The sequence below is a fragment of the Gastrolobium bilobum genome, unplaced genomic scaffold (genome assembly GCF_033153095.1).
Source record: "Gastrolobium bilobum isolate Gb01-03AN ecotype WA unplaced genomic scaffold, APGP_CSIRO_Gbil_v1 utg17957, whole genome shotgun sequence".
Taxonomy (NCBI): Eukaryota; Viridiplantae; Streptophyta; class Magnoliopsida; order Fabales; family Fabaceae; genus Gastrolobium; species Gastrolobium bilobum.
In genome coordinates this window covers 149649-174894 of record NW_026895645.1, presented here as the reverse complement: position 1 = coordinate 174894, position 25246 = coordinate 149649, and the positions used below count along the sequence as shown (strand labels likewise).

Sequence of the window (25246 nt, the reverse complement as noted above, 5' to 3'; positions counted from 1 at the left end):
ATAGTCGTCATCCCTGGCGTGAAGGCTCCCGTGCGCGGAAAATAAATCTGAAGAGAGTTGATCTCGCTCTGCTGAAAGAGTCTCATTTTCCTTCTTCAAATTCTCCACTAACAGACTCAGGTTGTTTTTATCTGCGGTCAATTGCTTCACCGCATCCTCTGCCGTTTTTAATTGCGCCATCAACGATTTTGAAGAAGCTTACCCGTCAGCAACTTCTTTGCCAAGGCGCCCTACGTCAGCAGTCAAGCTATTCACCTGCCCCCCAAGTCAACAATAAGATCCTCCTGTCGGGTGCATCGTTCCTCAAAATCCATGGTAATCTCCTGTTGGCCCAGGAGGCGGCCAATTATTACTTGGGTGCAGTCCATGTATTGCTGGCAGTCGAAACGCGGGGGCATTATCATCTTGGGACGCCTGATGTTGGGGAAGCCGTCATCGAGGTCCCTCTCTGACAACCTGAGCGCCCTGCTCACAAGGATTTCTGGAAGAGGGGGTGAACCTACAGCCTCAGATGACTCAACAGGGTGGTCACCTCCCCCAGCCGGATCGCCCTCAGAGGCACCATCCCGGGTCAGACCGTCCCCAGAACGCTCAGAGCGCCCTGCCTGGGAAGATCTTGGTGGTGTTAAGCTCGCTGTCGCGCCTTGTAACCCAGAACCAAGTGTTGATTCACTTGCAGAAGAGTGGCCAGTCACGCCAGTGGGCTCTCTAATAATAGGGCGGTTAGCCCGCTTCTCAAGTTCACCAGCAGGGATGTCAGCAGCAGACCGAACTTTCTTCTTTTTGTGGCGGACCTCTACGGCTTTACCTTTGTCCAAACTTTTCCTTTTTGAGGGAAGGATGGTCTGAGTCTGAGGCGCCACGCCCTGCTTGGCCCTCACTTTAGCGGCGGCATCACGCGCAAGTTTCAACGCATCGGTTGCCATGTTTCCAGCTACAAACAATAAGATATGAGTCAGTATAAACACAAGGAAGGGTAAACACAAGAAGTCTCAGAATATATCGCCACAAAGTTAAAGAAAAAGGAAAATTTTGAACGCCACCACACCTCCATGACACAACACTTGCTTCGTGGGCCAACTGGCAAGACCCCCCTTTACCTCCAAAAACCAACCGATCGCCCTTACCTCCCCAGGAGACAAGACCCTTAGAGCAAACGAGTACTGACCGGCCGGCGTTTCATAATGAGCCTTAGTCCAGTACAGGGGAAACCGACACTCCCCACTCGACGGATCAACAAAGAAAGGGAGCTCGCCCTCGCTTAGCACTGGTTCAATCCAAAAGAAGGTACGCGTCCAATTTTTGTAAGAGTTGGCGTACTGGGCGAATATTGATCCAATCGATTTGCCCGCCTTCAAAGAAACCCAACCAAGCTTCGTCTTCTTGGATGGCGACACTTGAAAGCAGTAGAAAAATGATCGTCCAGAATAGACCATGTCAAAATACTTGCAGATACTCTCAAAAACTCAGACAAACGCCCAAGCGTTGGGATGCAGTTGTGAAGGCGCAACCTGTAAGTGAGATAACACCCCCATCTCGAACTCGGATAACGGAAACCTCACCTTCTGATCAGTAAAGTGTGTTTTGTACACCTTAAATCGCCATCGTAATCGCTGCTCCGCAAGAGGCGCGTCACAAACTCGACGATCAGCGCCGCCCGCGATCGGTTGCCACTTCGCCTCCATGGCGCCATTTTCAGTTATACTAAAGCTAGATTCACCTTTATAGTGACTGCGTAAGATGCTCTTGTCAGAGTAGCTTGAAGAGGTTGAGGCCACCACTGAGTCAACCCAATCCTGCGCCCCGAGACCATCGTCCGACGGAACAGTCGCCATAATTCTGGAAAATCCGTGAGAGGTCTACCTAGGAGCGACAAACACACAATCAATCTTCTAAACTTCACATACGCCAGGAAGACCATTGCAAAAGGAAACGAGTTACTCCAACCCACCCTATCAACATCATTGTCACCTCCAACACCCCCCGCGCCAAGAACAACGAAAAAAAAAAAGAGTTATACAGTTAACGCACCATCAGAATACGAGGTATCTGATGAACTTGAGTAAAAATCTGAATAGCTCAGGTTAGAAGGCCACCAAGCAGCGGTATCTTATAAAGCCCTATATCCTCAAAAATGGCGTCCCACACGCCATACCTTGTAAGGCGACCATCCTCCGGGTGATATCTACCCAAACGATTTTCTGTGGACTCATCATACATGCGACGATGGAAAGATTGGAGAATAGGGGGAAATAGACCATGAGAGGAACGACGGGCGACTGGAGAATGGCGAGGGTGGAAATAATATTCTAAGGGACAGTTTTGACGTAGGCGGTTGATGTTGGATACGGGTCGAATTAATCGCCCAACTCCAAAATCAGAACGCCGAGAAACGCGACGGCGTGAAGCGAGCATCTGCCTCCTAGAGGCGGCACGCGAACGCCCCCCAGGTCTGGAGCTCTTCTCACCAACCAAATCGTGGCGCCCTCTGCGGCGCCCACTACGGGGAATTGAACACGACGCCTCACCAGCATATGGTAGGATAGGACCCGATACTCTCTCGGGGAGAAGATTTTGAATCTCCTCTTCGCTAAAACCCAGAAGTTCGGGCACCTTCCCGTGGGGAAACCTCTCAACCCCAGGAACTAAGGGACGACTTGGGGTGCAACTAGCAAGACACTCTCGCATAGCTGGCCCCACCGTACTATCCCCCAGTGCCTCAAAGGCCTCGTCAAACTCCTCTTCCTTAATTTCTACTTCCAATTCAGGGAGTATGAGGCCTGGGATAGGTTATGTAAACCTAACCATCGGTACAGCAGAAAAAAGAGAAAAAGACAACCAGAAAGGAGAATAGAAATGACAAGAGAAGAAGGACTATACCTGAGAATCGCAGGAAAGAAGAGAAAGAAGACCGGCACTATCACACCAAACTGAGGATAGGGAACAAAGACTCTGAGCAATGCGCAAGAGTGTAGGTTTCGCGTAAGGAAGAGCCCTAACAAGGGGGCTCCCCCTCCTTTTTATAAAAAAAGGGGGGGGGGGGAGAGAGAGACCTCACTTAACCGTTCGATGGCATGCTCATCGTGCGGTTACACAAATCACATTAGTCTCACACAGACACGTGTAAGTAACCCACACTTAACTGTTCTATGGCATGCTCATCGTGGGATGAGCGGTTACGCAAATCGCACTAGTCTCACACAGACACGTGTAAGTAACCCTCACTTAACCGTACGATGGCATGCTCATCGTGTGATGAGCGGTTAAGGAAAGGGGGCAAAACGGTCACTTCAAAGGGACAAATCACCAGTCGCGTCGCATTAATGCGCCGAACCCTATGATGCTTGGATGCCTGCAGTAAATAGTAATGATGGGATAACTCATCATTACGGTTCCTCGGAAACCGAAAAGCCTCTTAAAGTACCTTTAAGAGGCAGCTTTCCGTTTCCATCACCTACCAATCCCCGTCATCAATGACCGTAGGACAGTTATCACCAAGAGCAATCGCCCGTGCTCAAGCATTTCACATCGCCAAGCATTTCACATCGCCAAACGGTGGATCGCCAAATCCTACCTACCAAGGCGCCAACTTATACCCATAAAGCGCCAGTAACTCCCCCTTTAAGGACGCACACCGCCATGACAAGAACGTCCGGAGTCTTTAACTTGGCACCACCCCACGGCTGCTACCAAGCTGGGGGGCTCCTGTTCTGGATGGCCCAAATACTGGGGCGGCCCAACTACACAGGCCCAACCCTCAGCTGGCCCAATCACTCAAGCCCAGCCACAGCCTTGCCCCACGTCAGCCCTTAGGGCTGACCTGGACCCCCTCAACCCCCAACGTAGCAGCAGGCCCAAGGCATACACCAAAATGTCCCATCTTGGAACGCCTGCCGTTGAAGGCGACTACGACAGAAACCACAAAGGGAAACTCCCCCTTTGCCCGGTGCTGACACCGCCAGAGAGCAGAGGGCGCAGCACTGCCACAATGACAGCGCCAACACGCCTAACACTGCACCATGAGAGTAAATCCCAAGGAGAGTTGACCTCTCCTTCACCAGCCCGCTCCATTTCCCTTATAAATAGCCCTCCTGGGCACACCTTATAGGTATCTTTTATGTACTGTTGTTATGCCCATTTACTTCCAAGTCATTCTCTTGCTATTAATCTGCCATTACTATTAGCTTGCTTGCCTCTTGGAACTATACCTACTAGTCTGGTCATTACCTCGCCTAGTGGTATAATCCATATAGTAACATTACCCTACAGGGTACATAGTGGGCTCACAGAACCTAACGGTACAGATATTAACACGCAGCCCATCATATTTGTCCAATAATTAGCATGGATTTTGCACTGTCAAATGGATAAAGAAATAAAGTTGTTACCGACTATAGTTTTTCATCTAGTGACAACTGCTTAATCCCAACACTTGATATCATAGTGAGGTCATAGATTCTCCTAAAAAGCAATTGTTTGGACAATGTTGTTAAAATGAGATCTTACCAAAAATCAAAAAAGGATAAACAAATCGTAAATTGTAAGATCGACACGTATAATAAAATTTACACTATTTAAGATACAAAAGCATATTTAAATATATTCAAACATATTTTAAAAAAAGAATTCGCATTGCACATGATACAATATAACATAGCTATACATGTACCCTTACGAAATGAACAATATTTGAAGATGACGAGTTTGTCGAGTCTGTTATTATATAAACGTTAAATGTCGAGCTGGAACATAGGAACCTTAACGGGTAAATTGAGGGAGTTGGCAGATGTTTTTGCTAGAATGAAAGTGAATATTGTTTGTTTGCAAAACTAAGTGGGCTGGAGAAAAGGCCAAGGAAGTGGATGGAACTGGTTTCAAGTTATGGTACACTGGTACGAACAAGAGTCAAAATGGTGTTGGAATTATGATCGACAAAAGTTTCAGAGATAAAGTTGTGGACGTCAAAAGGAAATGCGACAGGATTATTCTGGTTAAGCTTGTTGTGGGTGACTTGATCCTGAATATCCTCAGTGTGTATGCACCCCAAATTGGATTTCAACCAACTGATAAAAGCCAATTTTGGGAAGACTTGGAGGAGGTTTTGAGGGGAATACCTCGAGAGGAGAAGATTTTCGTAGGAGGAGATCTAAATGGTCATGTTGGTAAAAGCAATGGAGGTTTTGATAGAATCCATGGAGGTTTTGGCTATGGGACGAGAAACGAGACTGGAGAAGATATCTTGAATGTTGCACTAGCCTACGATTTGATGTTAGTGAACACCTTTTTTTCAAAAAAGGGAGTCACACCTGATCACTTATCATAGTGGCCATAATCGTAGTCAGATTGATTTCTTTCATGCTAGAAGAGAAGATAGAACTTCTTGTGTCGAATGTAAGGTCTACCCTGGAGAGTGTGTTGCTATGCAACATAAGCTGGTAGTCTTGGATGTTCGGTTCAAAAAAGTACGTACAATGAAGAAGAGGGCTCAGAATCCAAGGATAAGGTGGTGGAAGCTTAAGGAGGGAAAAGAGAGAGAGTTCAATGATAGAATGTTGCACAAAGGACCTTGGGAGTTTGATGGAGGAGTAAATGCAATATGGAATGAGATGGCTAAGTGTATTCAAAATTTTGGAAGGAGGGTGTTGGGAGAAAGAAAAGGAAATGGATTTCATACAAAGGAAACATGGTGGTGGAATGGAGAGGTGCAAGAGGCAATTAAACATAAGAAGGAGTGCTTTAGATCTTTGCATAAAAGTCCCAATGAAGAGAACCTGCAAAAGTTTAGATTGGCGAGAAAAAATGCAAAGAAAGCAGTGCGAGAAGCGAGAGGCAAGGTTTTCGACGAGTTGTATAAAAGTCTTGGGAGCAAGGATGGTGAAAGAGGTATTTATAAACTTGCAAGGATAAGGGATAAGAAAAGTAAAGACCTCACTCAAGTTAGATGCATTAAGGATGAAAATCAAAAACTTCTGGTGAGAGATGAAGATGTAAGTGAAAGATGGTTGAAATACTTCAACAAGCTGTTTAATGGGGATGGAAATACAAGCGAGGTGGACTTAGAGGACGCGTATGATGATATGAATAGAAGATTTGTACGCAGAATTAATACACATGAAGTTAAGGAGGCTTTAAAGAGGATGAAGACTAATAAAGCCTTGGGGCCTGATGGTGTCCCTATTGAAGTGTGGAGAGGACTGGGGGATGTGGCAATTAAATGGTTGACCAATCTTTTTAATAAGATTCTCCAGACGAATAAGATGCCTGATGTATGGAGGAAAAGTATGATTGTGCCTATCTACAAAAACAAGGGAGATATACAGAATTGTTCAAACTATAGAGGCATTAAGCTAATGAGTCATACTATGAAGCTGTGGGAGAGGGTTATTGAACATCGCTTGAGGAGAGATACCAAGGTTTCTGTAAATCAATTTGGATTTATGCCAGGAAGATGTACCATGGAAGCCATTTTCTTGATGCGACAACTAATGGAAAGATACCGAGAAAAGAAGAAGGACTTGCATATGGTGTTCATAGACCTTGAGAAAGCATACGATAGGGTTCCAAGGAAAGTTTTATGGTGGGTCCTGGAGAAGCAAAAGGTTCCATTAAAGTATGTAAAGGCAATCAAGGATATGTATGATGGGGCTACTACATGTGTAAAAGCTTGTAACAGATCATCAAGTTATTTTCCTATCATGGTAGGTGTACACCAAGGGTCGGCTCTAAGTCCTTACCTATTTGCCTTAGTTATGGATGAACTAACAAAAGATATTCAAGAGGAAGTGCCATGGTGTATGCTTTTTGCAGACGATATTGTGCTTATTGATGAGAGCAAGGAGGGTGTTAATAGAAAACTTGAATTGTGGAGAAGCACATTGGAATCCAGAGGATTCACATTAAGTCGAAGCAAGACTGAGTATCTGAAGTGTGAGTTTTCTCTGGTACAAGATGAGGACCAAGAACCTGTGCATCTAAATGGTCAAGAGGTACCCAAAAAAAATGCTTTTAAATACTTGGGCTCCATTTTACAAAATGGTGGAGAGATTGATGAGGATGTAAATCACAGAATCAGAGCAGGGTGGATGAAATGGCGTAGTGCATCTGTATTTTTGTGTGACCGCAAAATTCCCCTGAAGTTAAAAGGAAAATTCTATAAAACGGCAGTACGACCGACAATGCTATATGGAGCGGAATGCTGGCCAGCACATAGGCAACATGAGCATAAGATGGGAGTAGCAGAGATGAGGATGTTAAGGTGGATGTGTGGGTACACAAGGATGGATAAGATAAGAAATGAAGATATTCGACGAAAGGTCGGAGTAGTACCGGTAGCCGAGAAGATGAGAGAACATAGATTGAGGTGGTTTGGGCACATGATGAGAAGACCCATGGATGCTCCTGTAAGAACAGAAGTTTGTTACCAAGAGCTAAACACAAAAAGAGGCAGAGGTAGGCCGAAGCTTACTTGGGGAAAAGGAGTAAAACAAGATTTAATGGAGTGGGATATAGATTGGCGGACAGTATGTCTTAGAAAGGAATGGAGAAAAGCTATAAGTATGGTGGAGGGTTAGACCCGCTGTTATTCCTATGTTCCAGATGGTCCTTTTTTAGTCCTTTTCCCCTTCATTTCCCCCACTTCTTCTTGTCCCTTTCTTTTTTACTTTTATTTATTTATATATACATATATTTTTATTTCATTTTATTTTAATTTATTATTTTATTTGTGTATTTTTATTTATTTATTAATTAATTAATTAATTAATTTATTTTTTATTTTTTTTGTTACTTTTTTTCAACCGTTTTGTATCTTTCATGTGGGTTCATCTACCACCGACCCCAATTAATTTGGGATAAAGGTGTTGTTGATGTTGATGTTGATGTTGAATGAATGATGGTTAAGAGTTAGCCGTTTTTTTAGCAGTTTTGTTTTTGTTAAATGGCTGTGGGTTTCTACGATTTCTGTTTTATGGCTATTAATAGGATTTAAGTTTTTTAGCAAATTACAGCCTATAAGTAGATGTATTCTTTCTAAACAAGACAGACAACGAAGAGCAAGAAAGCAAGTTTTATAAGGGAAAGTTTTTACGAAGCGCATAACATGAGGATGACGAGCCATACAACCAAGGAAGCACGGACACTTAAAAAATAGGGAGAGTCGTGTCTGACACGATCTGACACGCTACGACACGGTGTCCGACACACGGTCAACTTTTTCGACACGCGAATTTGACTGTGTCCGACACGGTCAAATGGCATTTTCGTAAAAAACATAATTTTTTTTAAAAAAAATTATATTTAAAAAAAATTAAATATATTAATAAAATTAAATATTATTAAAAAAGAAATAAAATTTAATAAAAACATAATCCTATCCTGAAAATGTAAAAACGTAAACCTATTCTTCTCTGATCTCTCTCTGCCGTCTCGCCTCTTTCTCCTCTCCTTCATTGTCGTCTGGTCTCTCCGTCTGGTCTCTCCTCTCCTTCATTATCGTCTGGTCTCTTTCTCCTCTTTCTCTCTCGGTTGTCGTTGTGGTCACTTGTCTCTTTCCCTCTCTCGCTGAGTCGCTGTGGTCTCTTTCACTCTTTCGTTGAGTCGATGTGGTCTCTTTCCCTCTCTCGCTGAGTTGTTGTGGTCTCTTTCTCTCTCTCGCTGAGTCGCTGTGGTCTCTTTCCCTCTCTCGCTGAGTCGCTGGCCTATGGTCTCTTCGATTCTGGTTTGAAATTTGGTTTTTTTTTGTTATACACTGATTCGATTTACTGGTTGCTCTTTTGATTTATTGATTATATTTTTTTTCCTGGTAACAAAATGGTGGTCTTATACTAAGCCCAAAAAATGGCCCAATAAGAGAAATTTCTTGTAGTCCAGATTATTGCATACTGAATAACGGCTTTTTGACCACTGTAGCCCTTTATTAATAATTATTTACCAAATTGCCCTCGATTAGATACTATTACGAAAAATTAACCCTCCAAACAAACATAACACCAATCTGCCCATGTTTGACCGATGACCACGAAACATACCCGGGTACCCCACTCCATACCCGGGTAGTTTTTAAAAAAATCAACCATACCCGGGTATGTAGGGGGGTACCCGGGTATTGTTCTTCAATCTGGAAAATTTTTGAATTATTTACCCGGGTAGATTTCGCGAATAGGGTACCCAATACCAAGGGTTTCGGCCATTGTTGCGAGGTAAAGTTTTTTTTTCCCCAAATCAGTTTCCCTTCACGTCTCTATTCCGAAACATCACACATATATTTCATCTCATCATCTCAAAAAGCTTAATCTTGGTAGGACATTGGCATTACACCTCCACATTTCCATTTTGTGTTAAAAAATCTGAACCAAGATCCAAACACAAAACCTAAACCCAAATTTTCATGTGAAAGATGGGTTCAAGTCCTATCATGGTACCTATAGTTATTTACTACAATGGGAGGCATTTTGAAGGTCCGAATGGTGTCCAATTTGAAGGAAAAACAAAAACAATGAAAATCAAAGTGGGCACCACATGCAATGAACTGAAGGACAGAATTCTCCAAAAAATGGAGTCAGAAGGCATCCATTCCATCCACCGCATGATAGCCAGGTTAGAGACTGTTGTGGATATGGATACAATATACTACATTGGTAACGATATCAATGATGATGAAGATGTGGAGTTCGTCACAGATGCGTATGTTGGATGGAAAGTATTAAAAATGATTGAGATATATGTTGAAGTTGATGGTGGTCAGTCTTCATCGTTACCGGTGCATACAACCACTGCGCACTGTATTGGTCAAGAAGATACAATTGTACGATCATCTGCACCTGCTCAGGTAACAATGGATGAGGATGAAGACGATGAAGATGAGGAGTATGTGGACAGCGAAGATGAGGGAGAATCTGAAAGTGCTATTCCACAGGGTGATTCGTCTGACACTGACGTGGATGAAAATTTTGACGCTGACACGAGCGCTGTAAGGCTGGGTACCCCAGTCATGTCACCACTTCATGTTGATCCTGTCAGTTCACCACTTCATGTTGACCCTGTTAGTAGCGGTAAGTTATTAAATTTTCACATTTGCTTTAATAAATTATATATATTCGGTGATATTGATTCAGACAATAATCAATGAAGATTTAGATGCAGGGACTGCGGTAGAGCCATTTTGGAATGAAAGCCAACATTATTCATACATTAATTGGGCGCACCCTAATGACGAGTTGGAGATCCTGTATGGGGATGATGACTTGCACGGAGGTTGGAAGTTAGGAGATCCATTATTTGTGCAACAAGAATTTGGCTCCAAACCAGAAATGCAACATGCTGTGAAGATACATTGTATGAAGGGGCGCAGGACAGCCATAGTCGAAAAAAGTGACGAGTCCAGATTTGTTATGAAATGTAGAAACCATACTGACAGATGTCCATGGTTTATGAGGGAAATCAAGCCCAAGAAGGGAGCTAACTGGGTGGTCCGTAAATGGGGTGAAGATCACACATGCCTAAATCAAGGCCTTTCATAGGATCATAGACAGTTGGACTCAGATGTAATCTGTGCGGCTATTATGAGTATGTATTCTACCATGTACTTAACGAATCTTCTAATTGAGAATATGGTAAAGTTGTGTTTTTTTTTACAGACATGTTAAAGGAAGATCCAGCTACAAAACCAGTTCTGATACAAGAGAGGATACAAGGAATATATGGATACAACATCACGTACAGGAAGGCTTGGAAGGCAAAAATGAAAGCCATTGTTAAGTTGTATGGTGACTGGGAGAAATCCTATGATTTCTTGCCCAATTGGCTGACGTATATGACGCAGGTGAATGTGGGTTCTGTGTTCAAGCTTGATACAAATCCATGTTGTGACGAATGTCGGGTTTATACAGACAGATCTATATTTCATAGGGTTTTTTGGACATTTCACTAGTGCATTGAAGCATTCAAATACTGCAAGCCTATAATTCAAATTGACGGCAATCATCTGTATGGGAAGTACAGAGGAACACTCTTGATTGCAACATCACAGGATGGAGATGGACATCTGCTCCCTATTGCCTTCGCTGTTGTTCCTCCAGGTGAGAAGTTGGAAGATTGGTCTTGGTTTCTGAGCCTTTTACGTTTTCATGTCACACATAGGCACGGTATTTGCCTAATATCTGATCGTCATCGAAGCATCATAAGGGCGGTCAAAGATCACGCAGGGTGGCAGCCTCCATATGCTTATCATGTTTTTTGTCTACGTCACATTGGAAGCAACTTCAATACCAGGTTTAGGAATGTGGAATTGAAGAAGACGTTGATGAAATTAGGTACTGTATCCTATAATGGTTCACATATTTATTTTGTCATCTTAACTCACTAATTGCATATGTCATTAATGATTTTGCAGGGTACACATGTTCAAAGATTAATTGGTATCCTATAATGAAATTAGGTACTGTATCCTATAATGGTTTTTCTAACTCAGCAGCTGATCAACCCTTTTTTTGGCAATTTCAGTGATTGTTATTTGATAATATGATACAGGATGACTTGTTGACCACAGAATTGGGCACATACTGTAATCGGATAGGTTGATGTGCGCGAATGAAATTACAAGGTATGCACGTTAATAATAGACATCGAATTTACTTCAAAATTCATTCAAAACTTGGAAAATACAGTACAAGTCAGATAACACCAAATTTCATAACTGGGTTCTTCATATATTTAAAAAACTACACGGGAACATCATCAGATAAAACCCTATACCACCAAAAAATGGGATGCATACATACATTAAGATCCAACTTACAGCCTAACAAAATACATAAATCAAATCTACCCCAGCCATGTCACCCTAAACCCTACTGCCTGGAATCCGAATGTGTATCCTGGTCATCGTCGTCGTCCTCACCAGCCTCATCACCTATGTCATGACCCCCTGCTGATCCACCCTCCAAGCGTGTCATCCTGCTTTCCATCGTTGTTCGCCACTTGCTTGTACTCTGTCTGTAGCCCCTAAAATCACTCATCACGGCGTCCTGTCCACATGTCAAGCGATACATGGAGGCCATCACATGATCAAATGTCCATCCTCCCTCAGGAGCTGTCCATCCCCCCTCAAGTGATGGTGGACCTGGTGGTCGCCGTGTGCGGCTGCGACGTGCAGGAGTGGGATCAATAGCATGGACAACATCATCTGAGTCATCATCTTCAAGTCCTGCATCAATGTCATAAAAAGTAGACATTAAAATATGGATGGTGCAAAAACATTAACCCTACTGCTACCCTAAATCCAAAAAACATTTACCTGCACCTGCATCCTCCATCTGAGCATCGTGCTGAAGGGGGACCTCTGGTGGTTCAGGTGCCTTCTTCCAGTACCACACACCTGCTGGGCTCTGCATAATCCCGCATTGCTTCAAAAGGCGCTCCCCAAAGATGGCATTCCATCTTGTGGCTGTCTTCATGGTCTCGGTTGCCATAGGAACACCAAATCTGTGCAAAATCTTCTGGACCAGGAATGCAAATGGCAATTCAGCCTTTTTTGACTTGGCCGCCTTCCACATCAAGATGCATATGTAGTGCCTCCAGTTCACCTTCATATGGTGAAGGAGGGCCCACAATATCACAAAGTCACCTTCCAGCACCTTCGAATGATTATGAGGGCGCTGGAAAATAATGTGGGTCACCACATAATGAAGTATGCGGGCAGACACGGACAAATTGCTGATAGGATAATGAGCAAATTGTCCGGCCTCTGCATCTTCCCTCTTGGTCTCAGCCACAACAACCTCCCTATCATAACCACCAAATATATGATAGCTGTCTCCGTCATATAGTGCTGACCTCGTCTCCTTGTTGAAGTCAAATCCCAGCAACTCTGTCCACATAGGAGCAGTAAGGATGATATCAATCCTGCATACACGGGAAGTTAGCTCACCATGCACATAGCCCAGGTTCTGGTAGAATGCTCGCACCATGACCTCTGAGTACGAGCACCTCATCTTCGCAAGCACCAACAAATGTGTTTGCTGAAGAAGTGGGACTATGTCGAACCGCTCCAAATTGAAGAATGCCGAATCCAGTGATTTCGGCTCACAAATTTTTCGGCTCATGAAAAACTTCACAAACCGCTCGTGTGCACCAGCGTCATCCTCAAATAAATATCCGAACGGCAGGTCCGGAGCCTGATGCACAACCTGGGGCTGAGAGGAGGAAGATACATCATGTCGGTGCTTGCTCCTCCCTTCAGTATTCACCGCTCTCTTCTTCCCAGCGCGTCTGTCCTCCATGCAATCACACTGTAAAACAAAATTAAAAAAAAAAAAATTCAATTTCAGAGAATATGGGTAAACAGGTTTAGGTTTAGGGTTAGGGTTAGGGTTAGGGTTAGGGTTTTTTATTAGCAACAAATCAGAATGCATTTTGAAAACGAAAATTAACAATACGCAAAGCAATAAATTAAAATGCAAACATGATTACATCAAGGTCAGACCGAATTTTATGATGAATCAGAAATTCAAACGGAAAAAAATAACATATCTTGAAATTTCAATCGGTAGAAGGAACCCATACCGTACATCAAGGATGATGACAAAGTCTTGAGATGATCGATCAAACGTGCTCCCAGAATGGACGAAATTGCACTTCAGTAGCTCTCTACCCGGGTACCCTTTGTAGGTTTTCCAAATTGGGGCTGCTGGGGTTTTTAAAAAACCCTATTCGCGAAATCTACTCGGGTACCCCCTTACCTACCCGGGTAAATAATTCAAAAAATTTCCAGATTGAAGAACAATACCCGAGTACCCCCCTACATACCCGGGTATGGTTGATTTTTAAAAAAAATACCCGGGTATGGAGTGGGGTACCCGGGTATGTTTCGTGGTCAACGGTCAAACAGGGGCAGATTGGTGTTATGTTTGTTTGGAGGGTTAATTTTTCATAATAGTATCTAATTGAGGGCAATTTGGTAAATAATTATTAATAAAGGGCTACAGTGGTCAAAAAGCCCTGAATAACTTATAATTTTACCTTATAGGTCTCTCCCTCTTTTTTCTTAATTTTTTGGGTAAACTTCAAAAAACCCCTACAAGTTTTCTCAAAATCACTTACTCTCCTCCCTAAATTTTTTAATCATTTACCCCTCTATTTAAAATTTCTTTATCACTTACCCCCTAATTTGATTTTCCATCCAAAATTACCCTTAATAGAAAAAAAAAACATAATTTCCTCACAAACGCAATATTAGACGAATTCACGGAATGTTTTCTTTAAGGTAGCCTTGTTAGAATTAGTAATTATTAAAATTGTTTCTTGCAAATCTCATTGCTATTAAACACCACACTCATAATTGTTGGTGTCGTTGTTCAAATAAAATTATTAAAAAGGTATCATCTCAGCAGGTTTAGATCTTCCCTTTTCTGTTATAAGCTTTTATGCTATTATATGACCAACAAATCTAATTTTATAAATTTATTCAGAGCCGTACTTTATTTTGCTTGCACAGCAACTGAAAAGCTTTACATTCTGTGCTTCATATATGTTTTGCTTTTCCCTTAATCATGTGATATTACCAAGCAAACATGCCGAATGTGCTATTTCATTGTTTTCTGTGTCGTTGAGAGTAGAAGGAGGATTCAATCGTTGATTTATATTCATGTCTTGCTTATGTGAGTTTGTCTAAAACTGCGTTTCTGAGGAAATTATGTTTTTCTTTTTTCTATTAAGGATAAATTTAGTACCTTTTAAAAAATTTAACTCTGTTAACAAAATTTTGAATGAAAAATCAAATTAGAGGATAAGTGAAATTTTTTTTAAGAAAGGTGTAAATGATTAAAAATTTCGAGAAGAAGGTTAAGTAATTTTAAAAAAAACTTGTAGGAAAATTTTTGAAGTTTTTCATAATTTTTTTTCTACTCTCTCTCAACTTCTTCTTTAATTTACTCCTCCTCGTATTTTATATATTTTCTTCTTTCCTTACCTTGTCTGTCGGCGCAATGTACCGTTATCGTAACAATTATGACTCTCTATTACTCTAGCTTTTACAATTATGCTCCTATTATGTCTATCTCAATTATGTTCCTATTATGTCTGTTCTAATAATAATTTATTAATTTTGTCCATACTATGTTCTTTTCAGAATATAGGTAATATAGTGTCCCAAACTTTAGGTTTTGATCACTAGTTCATTTCGTAAGAAATTAATTTTTATGATTTTAATATGCCATTTAATAATTATTATTGCAAAAATTATTTCAAAATTAAGTAAAATAAAAAGATATAAAAAAATTAAAATTATTCTGTATCTTATGGAAAAGGGAACGTAATACATTTAACATTGAAATATAAAATTAACATATATAAATAAAAAATAGGCAGGAAAATAAAATAATAATATAACGTACAATTAAGCAAACTATTTTTCAACTCTCTTGATTATTCTTGTATTTTAATGTCTTATTTAGTATAAAAAAAAATTATACAAGAAAAGTTCATTTTAACAAATGATCAAGATTATAATTTTTTTTACCAACATAAGTTAATCTAAACATCCACTTAATAAACATTAAATTTATTTGTATTTATTATTTTCTTTTTATCTTAATTGTAATTAGATTTATTTGTAATGTTATGTAATTTAATTGTGACATTAATTTTACTTTCACCGTCATTCAAAGTTGAAAACGAATTAAATATTTTTAAAAATAAAAGGATATTATATGTAGAAATCAATCTTATCTTATATATTTTATGGGTTATATTGATTTCATTTTACATGAGATAAACAACTCTTCTACGTATATAAAAAGGATTTGGATCTCATCACTCTTTTTTCTCTCTCCTCTTATTTGTGGAAACCACTTGTACTTTTATTTTTACAATATAAAATAATTTTTTTACTGCACCATAAAAAAAATATATTCCATATTTTATTAGCATTTTGCAAGATAATCATAATTACGGGACTCTGACTCACACACAGACCAGACCTTATCTTCTTTTTATTGACTTAAAATTTCGGAACCCAACAACGTTATTTTTGTGCTTGCAATTGCACTTTTTGTTATTTGTTCATTGATCCCTATTCCTCAAACATTTATCATTGGTTTCGAAAGCTTCACAATTTACTTTTTACAACAAAATAAGTCATTTTTTTATGGTTGAGATTTCATAGAATTGTTTTAGAACCATAGGAAAATCAAATTCATCACCGTTTGATTGTTGATGTTTCTTTCATCTTCCTCGTACATGCACTCCACAGAGCAAGCTTTGAAGCTATTGAACTTCTAGGCATACCCAATTGCCTCAACTTCTAAGCCACGAATTTGGGATACACCCAAGATTCGAAAAGAGAAGAACTTGCTCTAATTCAAGTTAAAATCTATTTTGGGTTGTTAGTTGTATCAGTAAGTTTCTCACATCATAATCACTTCATCAATAGACATGTCAACCTGTGTGAGGAGATTTGGAAAATGGGTTTCTTTGGTTTCCAAGAGGGGATTTTCCACCACCACCTCCTCATCCTGCATTCAAAAGGGTGCTGCTGAGGAAGGTGTGAAATCATTGAACCTTTATTCTGCCATTAACCAAGCTCTCCACATTGCTTTGGATACTGATCCTCGGTGGGTGTCATTATCTTTTTTCATTTTTTTTTTATATTTATATCTTTTGCCTTATTCTATGTATGTAGACACACACACACACAACTTAGAAATATTATTCAACCCCAATGTACTTGGTTTATCAGTTATAATTGTTTCAAACTGTTTTCAGTTGCAATCTTATGATTTAGTCTATCATATTTTTTTTTGGAGATTTTTCTAATTTCTGTAGCTAATAAATCAAATTACGTGATGAAATGGTTTGAAAATAGCTTTAGTTTTCCCAATCACAAAGTCACAGAAAAGAAGCTGGGGTGGGAGATCAAGGGTGAAAGAAACATTGAGCTGTAATATCTAACATCATTTCAAGAAATATTCAATTCCGGGGCTCTTTTTTTTTATTGTTTAAGACTTGATCTTTACTTTAGCATAGGGGCTTCTAGTAGGAAAGTGGTTATATAGGTACTATACAGGATTGAATAGCGAAGATTACAAATATTTGCTAGTAACTCCGAAGTCTCAGTTTTTGAGATTTAATGGAATTGTAAATTGTCTAATGTTAATCAAACTCTTTTTACTAAGGTTGCTATTGGAAGCTTTGCATTTGAGCACCTGAATGGACAAACTCTATTCAAGTATTCGTATATTATACGTGTCGATGAAACTTTAGCGTGTTTGTAAAGTTGTATGAGTCTGTCTCTTTTAGTATTAATTCATTTGGTGAACTAAAATTGTTATGAATTGTCTCTGTTACCTGTCAAACTTTAAAGTTCTATCAGTTGTATTACTATAATTTGTTTTCGCATCTTCAAATTTCCTTATGTGAAACTATATCTGTGGCTTATTTGATTTTATATTTGTCAACATAAATATCCTGTGTACATCCTTATCTTGTCTTGCACTTCATCCCAGTGCTTATGTTTTTGGAGAGGATGTAAGCTTTGGTGGGGTCTTCCGTTGCACAACCGGCTTAGTAGACCGATTTGGTAAACATAGAGTTTTTAATACTCCTCTCTGTGAACAGGTATTTATTATGTGCTTTATGTTGTCTCTGCACTTCCACTTTTCTTTCTTTATTTCCATTTTTCCTTGTAAATATATATAAATTTATGAAGGAGTATGAAAACATGACTCCCAAATCTCAAAAGGAATTTCTAGGAAAAACAAAAAGAGCATTTTAGAAAAGGGTTTGATGGAATTTCCCCCTAAAATTTTCCCCAAATAATTTGGTTATGCATTTCACTGAATTTCTTCTTTTTATTACTATGTATCTTACTAATTATTTCTTTAATTAGTATATCCTTAGCATTGTTTTAAAATTTTTATATTTAAATGCTACTCTCAGGGTATCGTTGGCTTTGGCATTGGTCTTGCAGCAATGGTGAGTCTGTGAGGTCAAAATAATTTACTTCTAGTTCTACCATCAAATCTTACTACAGTCTAATATAATTAATTTTTTTTCATATATCGAGTTAAAGCTCATGGTAAAACTGTTCCTTCATGACTGAAAGGTCATGGGTTCGAATCCAGGAAACAGCCTCTTTGCAATTATGCAAGGGTAAGGCTACGTACAAGGATATCCTCCACCCCACACTCGCTAGTCGGGTTTAACGGGGAGTGGTTTTTTATATCGAGTTAAAGCTCCTTTTTTATTTTGCATAACAGGATAATCGAGCCATAGCAGAAATCCAGTTTGCAGATTACATTTATCCTGCTTTTGACCAGGCATGCTCCCTTCCTATGACTAGGTTTAGTCAAACCTTCTTTTCATCAGGAATTGACCAATTTTGGTTTCCAGATTGTCAATGAAGCTGCTAAATTCAGATACCGGAGTGGAAACCAATTTAATTGTGGTGGTAAATTTCTTTCACTGCCTTAGTGTTGAAGTTTCTGGCTTATCTCTATATTTTCACTGGTTGCATTATAAACTTCTACACATTCTTATAGGTTTAACAATCAGAACCCCTTATGGAGCTGTGGGCCATGGTGGGCATTACCACTCCCAATCCCCCGAGGCTTTCTTCTGTCATGTTCCTGGTATCAAAGTACGGTGCTTCCATATGGACTTCAGTATGATAGTTAGAAACTTATATTTCTATACTTTGGTTCATTATACCTGTTTTTGAAATAATAAAGCCTACCAACAATGTGTTGTTTGACCGTTTTATGGACAGTAGATATGTTCAAATTACTAAGTCTGAGGTAGCGTGGCAAGTGTTGAAATCCATGTGCATAACAGCTCACTCATCTTAGGGAAGAATTTTTTGACTTTTTTATAAAGGAAATTGTTCTGCAACCACTGGAATACTTTTGTAATGTACACTGGGATTATTTGGTGCATGGAATATGACATTGGGAATTTATTCCGATTTTGAATTTTTTGGGCTGTTGGTAAAAGTGTATATTTAAGGGTAAACTACAATGTGCTCCTCGAAGATATGTTTAAGTTACTCTGTCTTCCTCTCTATTTTGAAAAATTACACTTCTCCTCCCGAGAGAAGAAAATGTGCTACCCTTAGAAAATGTGCTACAGTTCAGTCCAGTTTAATATAAAGGAATCTCTTAGCAGTAGTGAACAACTATGACTGAGTCTCCCAAGGGCAGCTAATTTTGAACATTTACTATCGACTTTGGGACTCTAGAAGATGAAATGAAGTTTTAAACACTCCTATTATTAGTTTTGGGACTTCGCTCAAAATATTCATTTCATCTTCTAAAGTCCCAAAGTCTATAGTAGTGGTTGAAAACTAATCACTAATGATGCTGAGAGTCACCTAGAAAGAAAAACAGCCCCTAAAAGGCTTGTTTACGTTAAAATGGACTAAAGTGTAGCACTTATGAATCTCTCATGGAGGGGAGTGTCATTTACCCTATATTGAATCTGGGATTGCTTGGTTATCAAATTGAGTTTGGTTATTTAAGAATTGCTTTGCAATTTATATTGTGAACTTATTCATTAATTGATAATTGAAATTCTATCTTATATTTCTTCCTCCTCAATATCTTTCCTTTGTTCTTTATTTCCCTTGATTTTCAGTCTCTCTCTCCCCCCTGCCTCTTATTTTTGTCTTTCCTTCCCTTTTTCTTCTACTTGTTCTGCATCAATTATGACTACCAGTAGACTGGTGTTTGTGTAAGAGAGAGAGACACAGACCATATGTTTTCTAGAAATGGGGTAAAATAATTGTATATATATGCTTGCAAAATTATTAAAAAAACAGAAAAGATTAATACTTTTAAAAAAGGATATAGAATGGTGGGAGGGATAGTAACAGAAAGAAAATCATGCAAAGAAGTTAAAGACAAAGTTTCTTGAATTGGTGTGACTTCTGAAAAGAATGGCAGTCCTGTTATTGATGAAATTCATGATGAATACATTTTCTGAACTTAAAAAGTAAACAACTTTTTGCCTAATGACAGAGGACAACGATGGAGTCATGGTTTCAAGCATAGAATTATGATTTTTTTTTATTTAACTGAAGGAAACCTCGGGATTGAAGGCCTATTGAAGATAAATTCGGTTAAGGGTGTGCCTTAGCTTATGATACCACTTTTAGGCCCATCAGCTTACAAAAGGGTGGTGTTTAAGGACTGACATTGGTTGTCTGGGGTGCTTTGGACATTTATTGCAAAATTAGTTTTAAGGTTTGGTGAGTTTCAGAGAAAAAAAGAAGAAGAAAAGAAAACCCACTCTCCGTTAAACCCCGACTAGCAAGGATGGGGTGGGGCAATCCTTGCACGTAGCCTTACCCTTGCATATATACAAAGAGGCTATTTCCCAAATTTGAACCCATGTTTCAAAGTATTCAATTAAAAAAAAATGGATTTGAAGGAAAGAAATTTTTAAGTCTGTTTGTTAATGAGAACAGGTCCTAATGGGGGTAAGTGAGGTAACGAAATGCTAGTTCTTTAGGGATGCAATTAACATGGGCTGAACCTTGCATTTGTAATACCTATACCTAACTTCAAATGTGTAGAACATATGTTATCAAATAAAGTAACCCAAAAATAATGAAATTAATATAAGCACCCGGCATCATACTTTCCTGGTTGAAGAAGCCTGCCCTCATGTTTTGAATAGTTGATGCAACCATAAGTTATTGAAAGGTATGCTTGGTGGTGGAAGGCATTGATGTTGAAACTGACTGCTTGTCGGAGCATCCTCGCCCCATGAAGAATAATTTAAATCTAAAATAGTTAAAAGTCATTATCCAATCACAGATGTTAATGTCTTATAATACTAGTTCTAGGATTGAGGCATATATTTTAAGATTTATATTCATGGATACAAGTTGCCAAGGAATTGCTTCCTATTGATATGAAAATTGTTGAATTCATAACCAATGACTTTAAAGCATTTTGTTAGAGAAATATAAAACCATTAATGTATCTTTACCAAATTGCTTAAGCTTTTGGGTTGAATTGGTTCTTTACATAGTATCAGAGCCTCTGTGACCATTGACCAAGTGGTTAAGAGTTCGATCCTCATTGCCCTCATTCAGTTAATAAATGATTAGGTATTGTGGAATTTCTTAGCACATGTAGGCTAGGCATGATGCATCATCCACCCTTCAAGCCCAATGGGTTTTCGTGTGAGGGGACGTATTAGAGAAATATAAAACCATTAATGCAGCCTCACCCAATAGCTTAAGCTTTTGTGTTAAATTGGTTCTTTATACATTTATATAGCTATTGGGTGCAATTTACTTCCAACAATGCACATAGATTTGGTTAATTCTTTCTGTAATTTATTACTTCCTTGGAATTGCATGAGAATTACTGCATATGGCACATTTCTTGTAGGAGAACCAAATTTCTTTTCACTTTCTGTCTTTTTTTACATGGTTGATGTATTTTTTCCAATGCCTCGAGAGTTTCTTGTATAGGTGGTCATCCCTCGAAGTCCACGGCAAGCAAAAGGGTTATTGCTATCTTGCATACGAGACCCAAATCCTGTTGTATTTTTTGAACCAAAGGTTGTTTTCTACAAGAATAACCTTAATGAATTGTGTGCATAGTTTTATAGTATGTGAACTTTTACAATTTAAATCATGGGATTCTTGGTTTCAGTGGCTTTATCGTTTGGCTGTTGAAGAAGTACCAGAGGATGATTATATGTTGCCCTTATCTGAGGCTGAGGTACACCACAAGTCACACTAAATGCAAGAAGGAAAAGCAGTTTTGCTTAATATTATTGATACATTATTCTGTGAAACATTTACTCTGATGAATATTAAAATGTGTACTCAGGTGATTCGGCAAGGATGTGATATTACACTTGTTGGATGGGGAGCTCAATTATCTATAATGGAACAAGCTTGTCTTGATGCTGAAAAAGTAAGTGACACTTGCATTGCAACTGAAAGTGCTTAGAACATGTATTCTGCATATTTTTGGGTATGGTGAACTAGTCATCACTGGAGAATTTCTCTTGATGCAACGTAAAACACTAAGGATACGCTTAGAATGTGGAATCAGTTTTTCCAGAAAGAAACCGAATAAGGTGTAATAAATTAATGATTATTCATCCTATGTTGTATTGCTTTAGAGAAGGAAGGGAAACTTGTTCCTGTCCCATGTTTGATATAGGAAATTAGGATAAAATACAATTGGTAACTGAGATCAAATAGCATAAACAAGAACATAATTTATCACGTTTAATTTATGTATATATGTGTAATAATTTGTGATGTAGATTCGACGCATAATTTCATTATTACAAATAAACTCAAGTATTATAACTATCCAAAATATTTAGCAATGCTGAACCATGAAAATACAAGGAAAATAGGCAACGAGTGATGGGTGCATTATTGTATATCATGTAAACGAACATATGTCAAGGTGCAATTATAGTCCATACAGCCAAGTGGAATGTCAATTTGGGTTAGAGCTATTCTATATTTTTCACATGTACTGTTACGACTGGGATTAAGAGTGGTGGTTAACCATCAACATGGAAAGAATATTCGAGAAGACCCAAGGAGAAGGTCCAGTTAGTGGACAGCTAGGCAGTTGAGAGTTTAGTTAGTTAGAAATGTATTGGGGAATGCTATAAAAAGAGGGGTTAAGTGATTGTTAGGGTGTATTCAGAATTACCTAGATTTTGAATACTGAGATAGCTCTCAGTTTGGGCATTTTCCCTGGTGGGAGGATATAACTTCTTGTAATTCTTGTTTTCAGAATAATAAAAATACCTCTCCTTTATTCTCTCTGTTTCACTCTTGGTTTCTGGCTTTATTGTTGTGAATCAAACCCATAAAGAACCCAGAGTTTTAACATATATGAAGAGCGCAAGCAGGAAAATTAATTAATTAATTCTGTCCCATCTTGCATGGAATGATGGAATCACCAATCCATCCTGTTTAGGAGGAAACTCTGATTCATGTAATGTGGTTTAAGCTATTTTTCTGTCCTACCAATTATAAGAATAATCATTATCATCATATCAACCCGGAAAACAGTTTTCAATGCCACATACCAAACTAATCCAAACTAATTAAGATGTGGTTTCTTGTAGAAAATATTTTATGTTGTATACTTGTACTGGACATGATTCGGACCATTCACTGATGTAAAATATCATAATGGGATACAGAATGGGATAAACGAAATAATTAATAAAATTAAAAGATATCCTCGAATTCCAATTAAGAAGTTGCCAGAAATAGATAGAGAGGTAGGAATTTATCGAACGAACCGCACTCCTTCGTATACGTCAGGAGTCCCTTGATGAGAAGGGGTTGGGGAAAGCTTGAACCCAAGAGGATACGCTCGTAGCGAGAGCGATAAAGGGGATCATTTGTTTCTTGAACAGTTCTTTAAAAAATGGATTTATCCGTTTTATGAGTCATTAGTATACCTACATATAGGGAATCTAACTAAAACTAGTTAGAGCATCTCATTCACAGGTTCTCCTCTCTTATTTTGTAATGACTTGCTAATTAAGTTGCTTTTCTTTTAGGCCACTTAATTTCAATTCATAGTTTATGCATTTTACTTTAGAACAGAATCGTAATAATTCTGTAAAAGAAAGTTTGACATCACAATTTGTCGTATGTATGATAATATATAACCTGTATTTGAGGAATTCGCTTAGTATCTAGAAATCTAGAATTTTTTCGCAATTGAAATTTTAATGTTATTACGAGATTCTGCAGGAGGGAATTTCTTGTGAATTGATTGATCTGAAGACACTAATTCCTTGGGATAAGGAAACAGTGGAGGCCTCAGTTGAGAAGACAGGAAGACTGCTTGTGAGTAAAGATTTTATAGAATAATACTGTATCCTATCCCGGTTCGGTGTTTCCTTACATGATGCATTGACTGTACTGTGTAGATTAGTCATGAAGCTCCTGTAACTGGAGGCTTTGGTGCTGAAATCTCGGCTTCCATTGTCGAACGCTGCTTCTCAAGGGTATGATCCATCCTTTCGTTCATAGCTTCATGTACAAATTCTTAAGGTCAATAGGGCATGGTTTACAACCGACTTGGAGATAGATTTTTATTGCTGTTTCCTCCACTGTGTCCCTATAATTAAAAAGCCAAATATATATTAGATATATATCATGAAAGCGAGCCTCGAGCAGTGGTAAAAACTATTCATTTGTGACTGAAAGGTTATGGGTTTGAATTCGGGAAATAGCCTATTTGCAATTATACAAGAAAAAAGTTGCATTCAATGATTACCCTGAATGTAAAAAGATAGGGAAATATAAAAGGATTTTGGGAGAGGGGAACGTGTTTCTGAAAGTTGGAGTCACTAATTTGAATGATATATAAAATGGGTATAAAGGCTAAAATGATTATATATATGCATGTGGTGTTGTTTGAGTGTAAAACTGAGCATACTTCCGATATAATGAAAACTTCGAGGGAATTGTTATGTACTTATGTATATGCCTTCAAGAATAACCGAATTCAACCCGGTCATGTCTCAAGCCGGTCTTTTTCTTTTGTGTTACAGTTAGAGGCCCCTGTAACAAGAATTTGCGGTCTAGACACTCCTTTCCCTCTGGTTTTTGAACCCTTCTACATGCCAACCAAGAATAAGGTAAATAGTTTGTTTGCCTTTATTTTCTTCTATTTATATGCAGCATGGTAAAGAGATGTCTTGACTGATACACAAGCTTGTCACTCATTTGATGCAGATATTGGATGCAATTAAATCAACTGTCAACTACTAATGAGATTAATCACTTTTTTTTTTTTGCCATCTACATTAACTTGATGCCATCATCATAATGATCATTTTCATTGCTGGTGATGCATTAGTGTGATGCACACCATGGTGAGAGAGAGAGGAGACATTTTCGTGACACAAAATTGTTAATCCTTTCTGATGCGATGGGAAAAAAAATACTATGGTGAGATGATATTTTCGTGTGGGACTCGGTAGTAGTATAAAATGAAATAATGGGAACAAAATTCACTCTTCCTCCTATCAAACGGAAAAATATTTTTTCTCACCCTATTTTCTCGGGATTTCAAGGAAAATCTGCATACCAAACAATGGGAAAATTCATTTATTTGCTTGTCCGTAAGATGTTAATTCAATAATATTTTGTTACATATTCATATGGTAGGTAATAATTCATGTTAGGAACCTTTGCCGGGCATTGGAAGAAGATGCATTCAGGCTAGTATTGCATCATTATGAT

General features: G+C 38.8%; 1 protein-coding gene across 2 annotated transcripts; it reads left to right on the top strand.

Moving 5' to 3' along the window:
• Positions 1-16085: 16085 nt before the first annotated feature.
• Positions 16086-25032, top strand: LOC133286499 (2-oxoisovalerate dehydrogenase subunit beta 1, mitochondrial). 2 transcript variants are annotated; one of them, XM_061483920.1, is made up of 13 exons: positions 16086-16607; positions 17499-17610; positions 17932-17967; positions 18252-18311; positions 18385-18442; positions 18534-18631; positions 21473-21562; positions 21657-21725; positions 21837-21923; positions 23747-23842; positions 23926-24003; positions 24553-24639; positions 24737-25032. In XM_061483920.1, exons 1-13 carry the CDS (start codon positions 16429-16431, stop codon positions 24770-24772), a joined length of 1086 nt encoding a protein of 361 aa, XP_061339904.1. In that variant the 5' UTR covers positions 16086-16428; the 3' UTR covers positions 24773-25032. The 2 variants fall into 2 exon arrangements, 1 of the variants encoding a protein (XP_061339904.1); XR_009748131.1 differs by lacking the exon at positions 24737-25032 and having other exon boundaries at positions 23931-24003; positions 24553-24586.
• The last annotated feature ends 214 nt before the right edge of the window (positions 25033-25246 follow it).